This window comes from Chlamydomonas reinhardtii, chromosome 9 (genome assembly GCF_000002595.2).
Source record: "Chlamydomonas reinhardtii strain CC-503 cw92 mt+ chromosome 9, whole genome shotgun sequence".
Taxonomy (NCBI): domain Eukaryota; kingdom Viridiplantae; phylum Chlorophyta; class Chlorophyceae; order Chlamydomonadales; family Chlamydomonadaceae; genus Chlamydomonas; species Chlamydomonas reinhardtii.
This window is the reverse complement of record NC_057012.1, coordinates 1,777,304-1,789,947: the sequence shown is the minus strand read 5'-3', so window position 1 is coordinate 1,789,947 and position 12,644 is coordinate 1,777,304. Positions and strand designations below refer to the sequence as shown.

The 12,644-nt window shown below is 63.2% G+C and overlaps 2 protein-coding genes across 2 annotated transcripts; one reads left to right on the top strand and one right to left on the bottom strand.

Moving 5' to 3' along the window:
- Positions 1-47: 47 nt before the first annotated feature.
- Positions 48-5,179, bottom strand: CHLRE_09g396250v5 (uncharacterized protein). The gene is made up of 7 exons (XM_043065794.1): positions 4,400-5,179; positions 4,204-4,271; positions 3,895-3,951; positions 3,618-3,705; positions 2,954-3,020; positions 2,444-2,597; positions 48-2,025 (listed from the first exon to the last, which is right to left on the bottom strand). The coding sequence occupies exons 1-7, from the start codon at positions 4,916-4,918 to the stop codon at positions 1,716-1,718; spliced, it is 1,263 nt and encodes a 420-aa protein (XP_042920899.1). The 5' UTR covers positions 4,919-5,179; the 3' UTR covers positions 48-1,715.
- A 130-nt stretch (positions 5,180-5,309) lies between these two features.
- Positions 5,310-12,554, top strand: CHLRE_09g396300v5 (uncharacterized protein). Its single transcript, XM_001694446.2, has 14 exons — positions 5,310-5,851; positions 6,054-6,098; positions 6,671-6,812; positions 7,081-7,130; positions 7,487-7,572; positions 7,840-7,908; positions 8,078-8,136; positions 8,488-8,557; positions 8,846-8,999; positions 9,396-9,542; positions 9,800-9,943; positions 10,924-11,016; positions 11,305-11,401; positions 11,786-12,554. Exons 1-14 carry the CDS (start codon positions 5,405-5,407, stop codon positions 11,872-11,874), a joined length of 1,692 nt encoding a protein of 563 aa, XP_001694498.1. The 5' UTR covers positions 5,310-5,404; the 3' UTR covers positions 11,875-12,554.
- Positions 12,555-12,644: the final 90 nt, after the last annotated feature.

The following is a 12,644-nucleotide window of genomic DNA, read 5'->3' as shown; positions in this document are numbered from 1 at the left end:
TGGAGCAGCAGCTACGCACAGGAGTCAGATGGGAGGGACACTGGGACAGATCGGGACGGGACATGCGCCACGGCTACAGTGCAAATGCATGCCTGCACGTTGCAGGGCCAATGCAAGACGTGCTCTACGGGTCTCAATGTCTCATCTCGGTCTCAGTCTCAGTCTCAGGTGTCATGCCTAGTGTCAAAAGTCAACCAGCCCTCGCGCCACCTTTCCCTGCTCATCCGCCGCCGCCTCCTCCCTCCGACGGTCCCGCCGCGAACACTCACACACCTCGCCCCCCAGTCCGGCCTCGGCTCTGTGACACAGCCTGACACGCCAGCCTGCATCCGGCCCATCACTCCTCCCCAAGCCGCCTCACCACCCGATCTGCGGATTGGTCCCGACGCCCCGCATGTGCCGAGGGCTGCTGCACCTGCAGGCTGCAGGTACGCCCCAGCCGCATTGCGGCGTGGCCACCCCAGTAGCCCCGCCACCAGCCCTCCCCTCCCCTGCCCTGTCCACTCCACGCCAGCTACCGCGCCAGCTACCGTACCTCGCCGCCGCAGCCACACCGCCACCAACAGCACCACCAACATCAGCTAGTTGGTGGCCCGGTACTGCCCGTAACTTGTGTCGACTAGTTCCGCGCGTGCACCAGGAATGAATGCATCATCAGCACAGCGACACGGCACCGGGGCAATCGGCGAGGTCGCTTTCGTCAAAATGCCCGATGTACCGTAAACCCGTCGGGCAGGCATCCCGAACTGACACTATGCGGGATTATAGCCACACAGCCGCCAAAAAAGGATGCGAACACGCACGTCCGCATGCCAGCTATCCCACGCATACTTGAATCCGTGGGCACCCGGGCCACGCCCGTTCGTCTTCCCTTCCCGTGCACACACGCGCAGGGCGCCACACATGCATCAGCATCCAAGTCTCAGAGACTTGTGAGGGGGCGTGCATAGGATCCGTCCCCCCCCCCGCCCGTCCTCGCTACTGTGTTGCACGTCATGTTCACTAAGCATTAGATCAACCAGCCGCCAGGGGGACAGAATGTGTCTGGCCAATTGAATGTGTCTGGCCGCTGAGACAGTCCGACTGCCGGCCTGTGGACTTGCCTGTCTGCCTGCGTGCCATTGCAACGAAGACGAAACACGCCCGCGGCTCTCAAGCTCTCACTCAGTCAAGCAATGACCGTGCCCTCAGCCCCCGCACCACACCACACCGAGTGTTTGGCAGGAATCTGGTCGACGGCAAAACTTCTAATAGAGTAATTGTACACAGGGCTCCCCAAGCAGCACCCAAGCCGTTGCATCATGCATGCACGCACGGCGCCGGTTGCCGGCACCGGCCCAAAACAGGAGCTGGTGTTTTCGAAAAACACACACCAGCGACATTCACCAGATGCCATAAAAGGAAACTGTTTCTCACAGTCGAGAGCGCGGCCGGTATAGACCTGGCCGCAGCACTTGCTCACCGCATACCGCACACGGCGCACAGAGCTCACACCCGCGGCACGAGCTCTGGACGGGAATCCGTGGGTGCCGCAACCCGTAAACCACGACCCGATCAGTGCGCCAATCGTGATGAAATGCAGGCCCGTAATTCTAAGTCTTAACGCCAAGCGAGTCTCATACATGTTACGAATGATTTAGGTAGAACCTACAAGCTGACCTGCTGTATGTCAACCGCACATACCCGGTGTCCTTCCTCCTGTCCTAGCCATCCTCTCACACCGACAGGCTGATCGAGCCCGCCGCCGCCGCCGCCACCGTCGTCACCGCCATGCCCGCCGCCGCCACGGGCACCACCGCCGCCGCCGCGGACGCGACCGCGGCCGCCGCTTCCGCCGGCTGCGGCAGCAGCACCAGGCTGAGCGCTGCCGCCACTATCGGCACGCTCACGTTGTCGTCGACCCACTTGTTGATGGGCAGGGACTCTACAGCGGTGGCGGCGAGGGCCACGGCGCCCAGGCAGCCGAACAGCGTGGCGGGCGGGTAGCAGGCGAAGAAGCCCAGCCCGCAGAAGAGCGAAATCAGTCTGCAGCAGCACACGCAGAGTGAAGTGTGTGTGAGCAAGCCGATGCTTTAGAATCTCATGTGGGGGAGAAATGAAACGAATCGCCCGAGCGCTCCCACGTGTGTGGTAAGAAAAAGAAGCCCGCCCAAACGGCGCTTCGTGTGCGTGTGCGTGCATGTGCGTGGGAGTGGGCGTGGGTGTACACGCGTGTACATGCGGCACCGCGCAAGGGGGGCTGGCGCGGCTGGAGGGCTGTGGGGCCCATGTGGCTGTTGCAGTCGCCAAAGGACGTCAGCCGCAGCCGCCCCCGTTGCGTCCTAAACCAACGTCCATCGTCAACCTGCATCACATCTTCTTCTTTCTGCCTGTGCAGCCCAAAGGGGTTCCCTACGGCCACTCCCGTAACCCCTGCCGTACCCATGCCGTACCCCACACTCACCCGTATGCCATGCCATACCCGCCCACCAGCATGGCCACACTGCCCGCCACACTCTTCTGTGTGTTGTACGGCAGGGGGTTGCCGCGCCCCAGCCGCCGCCCCACGATGTCTGCCAGGCCGTCGCCGCCGCACATCATGCTCACCGCGATCAGGCCTGATGGGGGTGGCGGGGGGTGGCGGGGTGCGAGAGGGGCAAGGTAGCGAGAGGGGTTGGGAGGTAGTTCGACTATGAAGGGGAGAGCCGCAATTCATCAATTACTGCAGCGCATGTAGGCCATGGAACGAGCTACCGGGCTGCATCCCACGCATGCGGCCGCTCTGAGCCGCTGCTGCTACCCTGACCCGAGCTCCACCATTCTCACTGCCCGAGCTCCATCACTCCAGCGCCCGTCTGCCCCACCTCTCCACTACCCCCGACCCCCTCCGTCCCCTCCCCCGCCTTCCCTCTGCTCTATTGCATTGGTTTCGGTTCAGTTTGGGCTGGCATTAACAACCCCCCCCCGGCCCTACCCGCGGGGTTGTCCCGCCAGCACAGCACTGTGGCAGCCACCAGCGTCACCACGTAGAACAGCGGGCCCTGGGGTGGGTGGGTGGGAGGAAGGGGGGGGGTTGTAGATACCAGCCCAAACTATACCGAACCATGCAATAGAGCGAGGAGGAGAGCCTACGCTTTGACAACGGGGTGGCACGCGGCAATAGTCCCCATCCCCGAAATGCACCGAGTTCCCAGGGGGTTGTGGTGCAGAGTAAAGGAAAAGAGGGCAGCGGAGGGCAGAGGTACACGCCCCCGGCCCCGCCCCCGGCCCCAGGGCTCGTGCGGTCAGGCTTGGATGCCCTCACCCCTCATCCCTCGCCCCTACCCCCGGCCCCCAGAAAGGCACAACCAAGCCCGCCCATCCACCCACCCCCACTTCATACTTGTGATGCAATCACTCCGTTCTTCACATGAACGGCTACCCCCCCCCCCCCCCCTTCAGGCCCCTTTGCTTTGGATTCTGGAATGAACTACTCCCCCCCCACTTCCTTAACCAATCATGATTGTACCCCCCCCCCACCACCACCACCGCACACACACATCACGTGATCTGATAAACAACTGTAAACCGTTCTTACACACACACAGACACACACACACACACACACACAGACACACACACACGCACACCCGCCCCACCTTGAGCAGCTCTGTGCGGTCGCCGCTGCGGCTGACCGAGTTGACCAGACCCGGGTCCGACACCAGACCCGTGCCCACCGCGAACAGCCTGCGCGCACAGGCAGCCAGCGAAACGAGGGTGGTGTTCGGTTGTGTTCGTTCGGGCCCCTTTAAGGCTGAGCCTGCAGAGGCCAGCGAGGCGAGGCGAACAGGCAAGCTCCGCGCACCCCGCACACACAGGCACACACGGGCACAAGCTTTACTTCGTTTTTTACAACACGGGCACACACGGGCCTACCTCATGAAGTTGAGCATGGGCACCACCGCCGCCAGCACACGAGCCATGGGGTTCGCACTGCGGGCAGCAGACCACACGCGGGCACAGACAGGCAGGCAGCGGTTAGCATGCCCGACTGCGGCTCTGGACCTACTTTCGCCTCCTGCCCCCACAACGACCAAGTGTCCGTCTGGGTGTGCGTACGTGGTGCTATACACGAGGCTTGCAGTGCCTCCACAGTTCCATCCACACTACCCCCACCACCCCAATCCACATCCACCCCCACCACCCATTTGGAGTTGAAACACAACCCGACACACACAAACTCACCTGAATAGTGCCCATGTGAGCACAAAGATGGGGCCGGTGGTGGTGTGCACCAGCTTGCGGCTCAGCTTCTGCAGGAGCAGCGGAAACGTGTGTGTAGGCGTGGCCAATCTGCCCGGCCGCAAGCCGCCTACCCAGCTTGCCCAACCAACCACACACTTCTGCCGTACACTGACGTCGTACTATGACGCTGCCGTACCTGCTCCAGCGTGCCGTTGGCGGCCAGGTAGTCGAAGAGCTTGACCCACACCACAGCGCCAACCGCCGCGCCCGCCAGCACGTAATAATCGCGGTACGGCGACGCCGCCAGCGCGCCAACGAACTCCGGCAGCGCGCTAACCGTTGTTGTGGATGGTAAGGCGCGCCGCCGGGGCGCGCCGGGCTGCGGGGGGCTCTGGAGCGGCAGCACGGCTTGGCTGCGGGCACTCTTCGCCCCGAGCGCGCGGGGGGTTGCATGGACCAGGTGACGCCTGCCGGCTGCGCAGGCTCCGCCACTAGCGGCGCCGGTGGTGGAGACGTCGGCAGTTGTCAAGGCGGCGCGGGTTACGTGGGAGGCGGCGGCGGGCGAGATGCAGGCCGGGGCTGGCAGCACGGGTCCGTGCCGTGCCAGACGCCATCCAGCCGACGTGGCCGCGCCGAGAACGGGAGTCACGAGCGAGGCCGCTGCAGGCGCCATGATTGCTTGATGGGGTGTTGCAGAGAGGTAGGTCGCCGGCATCGCGCGCAGGCTAGCGCGTCCGTTGTGCCAACGGGGCTACCTCAGCAAACTCCCGCGCGGCGATGCAGTCGGCCGCGGTGGCCGCGAGACTGGCGGACCTTGAAAGGCAGCGCCCGTGATCTAGATGCTCCAGATAAGAGTGGACACACGCACGTTTCAGGTGCAGCCGTGGTAGCGCGGGCGAGAACGAGTCAATTGCTGAAGCAAGCAAAGTCGGTGGGCTCGGACAGCAGGGCGTCCTTATGTAGAGCTTAGGTTTTGTAGCTGAAGTGGAGGATGTTTGATTTCACTGGAGGTAGTGAAGCGTGCCATCGAGGACGAAAGCAATCGGCATCAGATGGCCGGCAACGCGCGACCAATTTGCATTTCTGCTCCTTACTTGATAGATTTGCGCTATCACCTATACGCATTATCCTAGATCGGGGTGTAGAAGCTGCCCGCGGACTTTGCCAAACTCAACCGCAGCTAGGTCGCTTCTCGCGCAAAATGATGTTGACCCAGACTCCTGGGACCGCCACGGCTTCTAGCCGGCGGTCGCAGATCCGCTCGGCTGCGCACGTCTCCGCCAAGGTCGCGCCTCGGCCCACGCCATTCTCGGTCGCGAGCCCCGCGACCGCTGCGAGCCCCGCGACCGCGGCGGCCCGCCGCACACTCCACCGCACTGCTGCGGCGGCCACTGGTGCTCCCACGGCGTCCGGAGCCGGCGTCGCCAAGACGCTCGACAATGTGTATGACGTGATCGTGGTCGGTGGAGGTCTCTCGGGCCTGGTGACCGGCCAGGCCCTGGCGGCTCAGCACAAAATTCAGAACTTCCTTGTTACGGAGGCTCGCGAGCGCGTCGGCGGCAACATTACGTCCATGTCGGGCGATGGCTACGTGTGGGAGGAGGGCCCGAACAGCTTCCAGCCCAACGATAGCATGCTGCAGATTGCGGTGCGTCGCGAGGAAGGGGCACACGGCTAAAGGGGGGCGGGGGAAAGGGGGGGAGCTCGGCGGTGTGGGCAGGGTGCATTATGTTGGCAGCGGTGATGCAGATCTACGAATGGGCTCCGGGGCGTGCGCTCCTTGGCGGCGCTTGCCTTGACTGCCCGATCTTACTTCTTTCGATTCCTCACTATGTCTTGGAATTGCACAGGTGGACTCTGGCTGCGAGAAGGACCTTGTGTTCGGTGACCCCACGGTAGGAGGGGCGTGGGCACATGGCAGGTGGGGTGGGGGAGACAGGGAGAGGGTCGGAGACGGTGGGAGACGGTGGGAGAGGGGGGTTGTTTGTTCCAATCCCAAAGAAACCAAGACCCAGAAGCAGCCCACAGAGCTCGGAGGAGGTTTGGCCTTGAGGCTTACGAGGAGATGAGGGCACGCGGCCTCATGGCAGGGATGTCGATAGGAGGGCGTATGGGGCTGCGGTGCGGTGGTGCGGCGCGGTGCATCTGTTTCGGGGCTCGCCTGCTCGCACACAGCAGCTGCTGCGGGAGCATTTTAGGTGACGGCGGCCGCGGCCGCAATGTCTGCCTGCAGCTTGCTGCTGACTCATAACTCTGGAGGCAGGGGCGGCGATCGCTGGTGTAAACGAGGGAAATCGAGGGCTGTGTGATAGCGCGGCCATGTGCAGCAGCGTGCGGAGGGTTGACGTGCCCTCGCCATGCCCCCAGGCCCCAGCACAACAGCGCGTACCGGTATCCCCCGCGCTCCCACAAGCCCACATGCCTTACGTATAATCACGCACACCCACACCCACACCCACACCCGCAGGCTCCCCGCTTCGTGTGGTGGGAGGGCAAGCTGCGCCCCGTGCCCTCGGGCCTGGACGCCTTCACCTTCGACCTCATGTCCATCCCCGGCAAGATCCGCGCCGGGCTGGGCGCCATCGGCCTCATCAACGGAGCCATGCCCTGTGAGCGGGGGCGGCTGACTATCTGGCTGTGTTAGGCACGGGTTAGGAAAGCTAGATGGAGAGGATCGACGTCGTGGGAATGTGCTTGTGCGGTGCTGGATGCGCGCAAGGGCAAATGGGGTTCGCAGGTGCGCGTGACACCATGGGCCAGGCGGTTGCCACCGGACGCCTGGCGCTGTTGAGAGAGTCCTGGTCTGACCCTGACCCTGACCCTGACCCTGCCCCGGTCCGTTCCCCTGACCCGCCGGTCCCGCCTTGTTGCCTGCAGCCTTCGAGGAGAGTGTGGAGCAGTTCATCCGCCGCAACCTGGGCGATGAGGTGGGTTGGGGGGGGGGGGCGTGCCGGGGGGCGGGCATGTGGGGGCCGGCTTTGGGGCTGCGGGTGTGTTGTGTTGGGAGGAGATAGAGTGCAGGGCGGGGTTGTGTGGGGAAGTGCTCGGGCAAGAGCTGGCATCAGGTGGCTATGGCGGGCAAGCGCGGCGGGTGCGGGGCTGCGGGTGTGGAAGAGGGGATGGGGGGCGCAGTCGGCCGAAGTAGGACGAACATCATCGGAGGCAGTGGAGTCTCCCGTGAGTCTCCATCCACCTCTCACCTCCGTCCCAACCAGTCCTGGATGGGACAGTGCCCGAAACCCTTCACCTCTCACCACGTCGCCCCTCCATATGCCCCCAACAGGTGTTCTTCCGCCTGATCGAGCCCTTCTGCTCCGGCGTGTACGCGGGCGACCCCTCCAAGCTGTCCATGAAGGCGGCCTTCAACAGGTGGGCGTGGGGGGATGAGGGGGGCAGTGCAGTAGTGTGTGTGGGGGAGGACGGGGCAAGGGCGATGATGATTAGGCGGGCGGTGCACAGACTCTATACCGAGGGGGGGGGTATATTTCCTAGCCCAACTGAGAGTAAGCGGGAAGCGTGGGTGGGGACTGCCAGGTGGACGAGTGTCTCCGCTCCCCCTCACGCTTGTGTATGTGTCCCCTCATACCTAATGTCGCTGTGGCCAACACACCCGAACCACCAACCTACTGGTCGCAGGATCTGGATTCTGGAGAAGAACGGCGGCAGCCTGGTGGGAGGTGCCATCAAGCTGTTCCAGGAACGCCAGTGAGTCTGTCATGAGTCATGACTAATCGTGATCTGGATTCATGGGGAGGGCGAGGGGGGCTGCGTGGTTGCATCACGGGAACATTTAAGGTGGCTTGGGTGTGCTTTACGGGGGCTGTGTACTCCTGCTGCAGCAGACAACGCCACGCCCCGCCACTCATGCGCACAGGTCCAACCCGGCCCCGCCGCGGGACCCGCGCCTGCCGCCCAAGCCCAAGGGCCAGACGGGTGCGTTGCGGCCGAGCAGGAGGGGCGTGGGGGGGGAGGAGTAGGACGAGGAGGAGGAGGAGTTGGGGCTGAGGAGGGATTGGGGCCGAGGAGGAGGAGAAGGGGGGGCATGGTTTACAGATTCCCGCTGATGCGCATGAGGCGCTATGACAAGCAGGGGGAGGCAAGCGGCAAGCCAGGGGCTGTGCACGGGGCCGCGCAGGGGCTGGGGCTGGGGCCGAGGGCTAGGGCGCATCACTGGAGGGGAAAAGATTGGAGTTTGGATTCCATCCCCTCTCAGATCCTTGCCTTGCGCTCTTGCCTACCACACGCGCACACCCATCCCCACACCCCTTCCCAACAACCTCGCAGTGGGCTCGTTCCGCAAGGGCCTGAAGATGCTGCCGGACGCCATTGAGCGCAACATCCCCGACAAGATCCGGTGAGGGGGAGGGCGAGGCGGTGGCGGCGGCGTTGGAGGCGGTGCGGAGGGAGTGTGTGTGTGTGTGTGTGGGGGGGGGGGGGGGGTTGCAAGGATGGTTGGAAAAGCGGTACAGGATGCACCGCGGGGCTTGTCCCTGCCAGCCGCCCACTGGACACCTCGCATTGAGTGCCGACACCGTACTCATCCACACACACCCCGCCCACTTGTCCATTACCCCTTGTGCCCTTGGGTGGTTTCCGGTATGAATACCTCCCCCTCCCCCAAACCCCCTGCCCCATAACACAGCGTGAACTGGAAGCTGGTGTCTCTGGGCCGCGAGGCGGACGGGCGGTACGGGCTGGTGTACGACACGCCCGAGGGCCGTGTCAAGGTGTTTGCCCGCGCCGTGGCTCTGACCGCGCCCAGCTACGTGGTGGCGGACCTGGTCAAGGAGCAGGCGGTGAGGGGGGAAACGGGGGCAGGAGGGGGTAGGGGGGAAGGGGGGCAGGGGGAGGAGGCAGGAGCGGAGGCAGGAGTGGAGGCAGGAGAGGAGGGGTGGTTGGTGAGGATTGCATATGCAGATGAGCCGAATGTGCCTGGTGTGTGCACTCGAGAGCGTTGGAGGAAATCCGTTTGGCACCTGTTCCGGCTTCTTTGTGTGCACGGCCACGTCCCCCTTTCCTGCTACCCGCTCCCCCCCGGCTTTACTGCCCCTTCCACTCCTCGGCTCCATCCCGATTCCATCCGCTCCTCCTCCCCCACCTAGACTGTCTACCGTCTACCAGTTTCTTGGCCAATCATTAACGTAACCCCGCCTCCCTGCGCCTGCCCCTCCCTCCCTCTCCCCCCCGCACAGCCCGCCGCCGCCGAGGCCCTGGGCTCCTTCGACTACCCGCCGGTGGGCGCCGTGACGCTGTCGTACCCGCTGAGCGCCGTGCGGGAGGAGCGCAAGGCCTCGGACGGGTCCGTGCCGGGCTTCGGTCAGCTGCACCCGCGCACGCAGGTGGGCAAGTGCGCGCGTGTTGCGGGCGGTGTGTTGCGGAGGGGAGGGTGGTGGGGGTTGGGGGTGGGGGTGGGGGGGATTGGGGCGCTGGGTCGTATCCCGCGGTTGTATCCTCGCGCTCCCCTCATCCATTCCCCCCTTCAACAACACACACGGGCGCACACGCACCCTCTTTGCGCTTACTTTGTCTGGTGCTCCTTAACACACTCTTCGCTTCATTTTGGTGTCTTCTAACACACACACTTGTCCACACACAGGGCATCACCACTCTGGGCACCATCTACAGCTCCAGCCTGTTCCCCGGCCGCGCGCCCGAGGGCCACATGCTGCTGCTCAACTACATCGGCGGCACCACCAACCGCGGCATCGTCAACCAGACCACCGAGCAGCTGGTGGAGCAGGTGTGTGTGTGGGGGGGTGGGGGGGGGGCAGTGGATTTTTGGGCTGAGCCCCCTGAGCAAAGCGATCCAGGGGGGGCGAAGCCCCCCAGGATTGCCCCTGTCCGTGCGTGCGTGTGTGCCTGTGTCGACAAAAAGTACCGTACTGGCACAAACCGCGAGTGCCACGTATTATTAATTGCAATTACCTATTGTAGAAAAATAGACGGCAGGGAAAACTCGGCCGGAGCGAGAAGCGACCTCGTGAGTCCATGGACATCTTGACTTTCTTCAGTTCGCGAGTATAGCTCTCGGCCCCTAAATATCTTACATCCATGTATCAAAACATGTCGACGACAAGCGTCTTGGGGCAAGAATGTCGAAATTGTTTGCAACAGCCAAACCATGCGTCCCCGAGCCTTACATGTGTCGCGGCCCGGGATCCCGCGCCCGAGCCCGGCTAGCCCTTTGCGGTGCTTGAGTGGGATGTGGGTGAGGTGCATTTGGGATATCATGGACCGTGAAGTGGCGTGGGTAAGGTGGCGTGGCGTGGCGGGGACAGGGCATGTCGGTGCCTCGGCACAGCGTTGGCCTAGTGGCCAGTCCCGCTGGATGGGCTTGCAAGGGTGCTGTTCATGTCGCCGGTGCCCATCGTCACATCCCCTTGCGCTACATGGGGCTCAGCCCATTTTCCAGCTGTACAAAGCTGACACCCCTTGTTGTGTGGCGTCTTGGACCCGTGTTGCTTCGGAGCTGGCCAGAACCCCCTGTGGGCACACACACGCACACACACACACACACACACACACACACACACACACACACACACACACACACACACACACACACACACACACACACACACACACACACACACACACACACACATTTTCGTCCTGCAGCCCCGAACCCCGCCGCCCGTTCCACGTCTTCCACCTGCCGCACCCCCCCCCCTGCCGCACGCCTGCTCTCACCGCCTCTCCCCCCACCCCATCTCCCTGCAGGTGGACAAGGACCTGCGCAACATGGTCATCAAGCCCGACGCGCCCAAGCCCCGTGTGGTGGGCGTGCGCGTGTGGCCGCGCGCCATCCCGCAGGTGTGAGGGCGCAGCAGCCGGAGGGATGGGCTAGATCCTAGTTTCTCAAAGAGCTCTACAGCCCTATAACCTCGACCTGCGACCTTCGACCTGATAACCTGGCTGCCCCCTCCCAACCTAGCCACCTCTCCCCGGATTTGGGTTCACTCGGTTGACTTGCTTTTGGGTTCTGGAATCAACTTCACCTGTTGTATACTTTGCTGCACTTCTCTGTACCACTCTTTGCATTAGGTTCGGTTTAGTTTGGGCTGCATGTGCAACCCCTCCTCCCCGCCCTGCCACCTGCAGTTCAACCTGGGCCACCTGGAGCAGCTGGACAAGGCGCGCAAGGCGCTGGACGCGGCGGGGCTGCAGGGCGTGCACCTGGGGGGCAACTACGTCAGCGGTGAGCGCGTGGGCAGCAGCAGCAGCAGGAAGAGGGGAGGGGAGGGGAGGGGAGGGTACAAGGAGGAGGTTGAGCAGGAGGTGGTGCTAAGGCGCAAAGCAAGGCGGTGTTGTATCCTCATTGACTGAAACCGGGAAACCCAGCATGAACAAGAGGTCAGGGGACTGCAAGGAGCGGAGGCTACATGTATGACTACCCCCGACGCGGGCGATGATTCCTTGACTATTGGGACCTATTTCGTTGGGCTCGGGCACATGACCCCCCTGGCCCCTTCGCTGTATGGTGCCCAGCCGCCCAGCCGCCCCCCGCCCACACGTGTGCCCACGCCTTTGCCTCATCCCCAACCCCCTCGGCCCCTCTCCCCCCTCGAACCCCTGCAACCAGGTGTGGCCCTGGGCAAGGTGGTGGAGCACGGCTACGAGTCCGCAGCCAACCTGGCCAAGAGCGTGTCCAAGGCCGCAGTCAAGGCCTAAGCGGCTGCAGCAGTAGCAGCAGCAGCATCGGGCTGTAGCTGGTAAATGCCGCAGTGGCACCGGCAGCAGCAATTGGCAAGCACTTGGGGCAAGCGGAGTGGAGGCGAGGGGGGGGCTACCATTGGCGCTTGCTGGGATGTGTAGTAACAGTTGGAATGGATCGGGGATGTGGAGCTAGGGGTTCGGGGGTCTGCCAAGGACATAGGTGGTGCTGGGATGAGCGATGTGGTTGGTAAAGCTCTGTCGGCACCGTTATGTGCGGGTTAACTGCACTATGACGCTCCGTTGTACAGCCCCGTTGTGCATTGTTTGCATGAAGTTTTGGCGAGAGTGAGTTGGCGCACACGCGGGGCGGTTTGGGGGCACTGTCCCTCAGTGTGGTCCCAGCATAGCACAGGAGAGACACAGAACTGAGTGACATAGACTAGGTCTCGAAGTACCTTCAAAAGGGGGCTATAAATTGCGAATACCCGGAGCAGGGGGCCAGACCCAAGGCATTGACTGTCAGTGCACAAGCGAAAGACCAATTGCATGGGTTGCTTCCGTGGTGGGAAGAGGAGGGCAGGGGAGCATCGTCAGGTGTATGTTGCGGCTTCGCCCATAAGTGCCATGGTTTCGAAGATGCTTAAGACTAACAATGCCAACTCGAGGTCTATTTCATATTGTAACTGCTGCCCGCGACCCCAGCCTCGAGTAGCTGTCCTCGGGCGACATTCAGCGTCGGGTACTACACACTCCGACTACCGGTATTGCATGCCTTGGGACGTTGT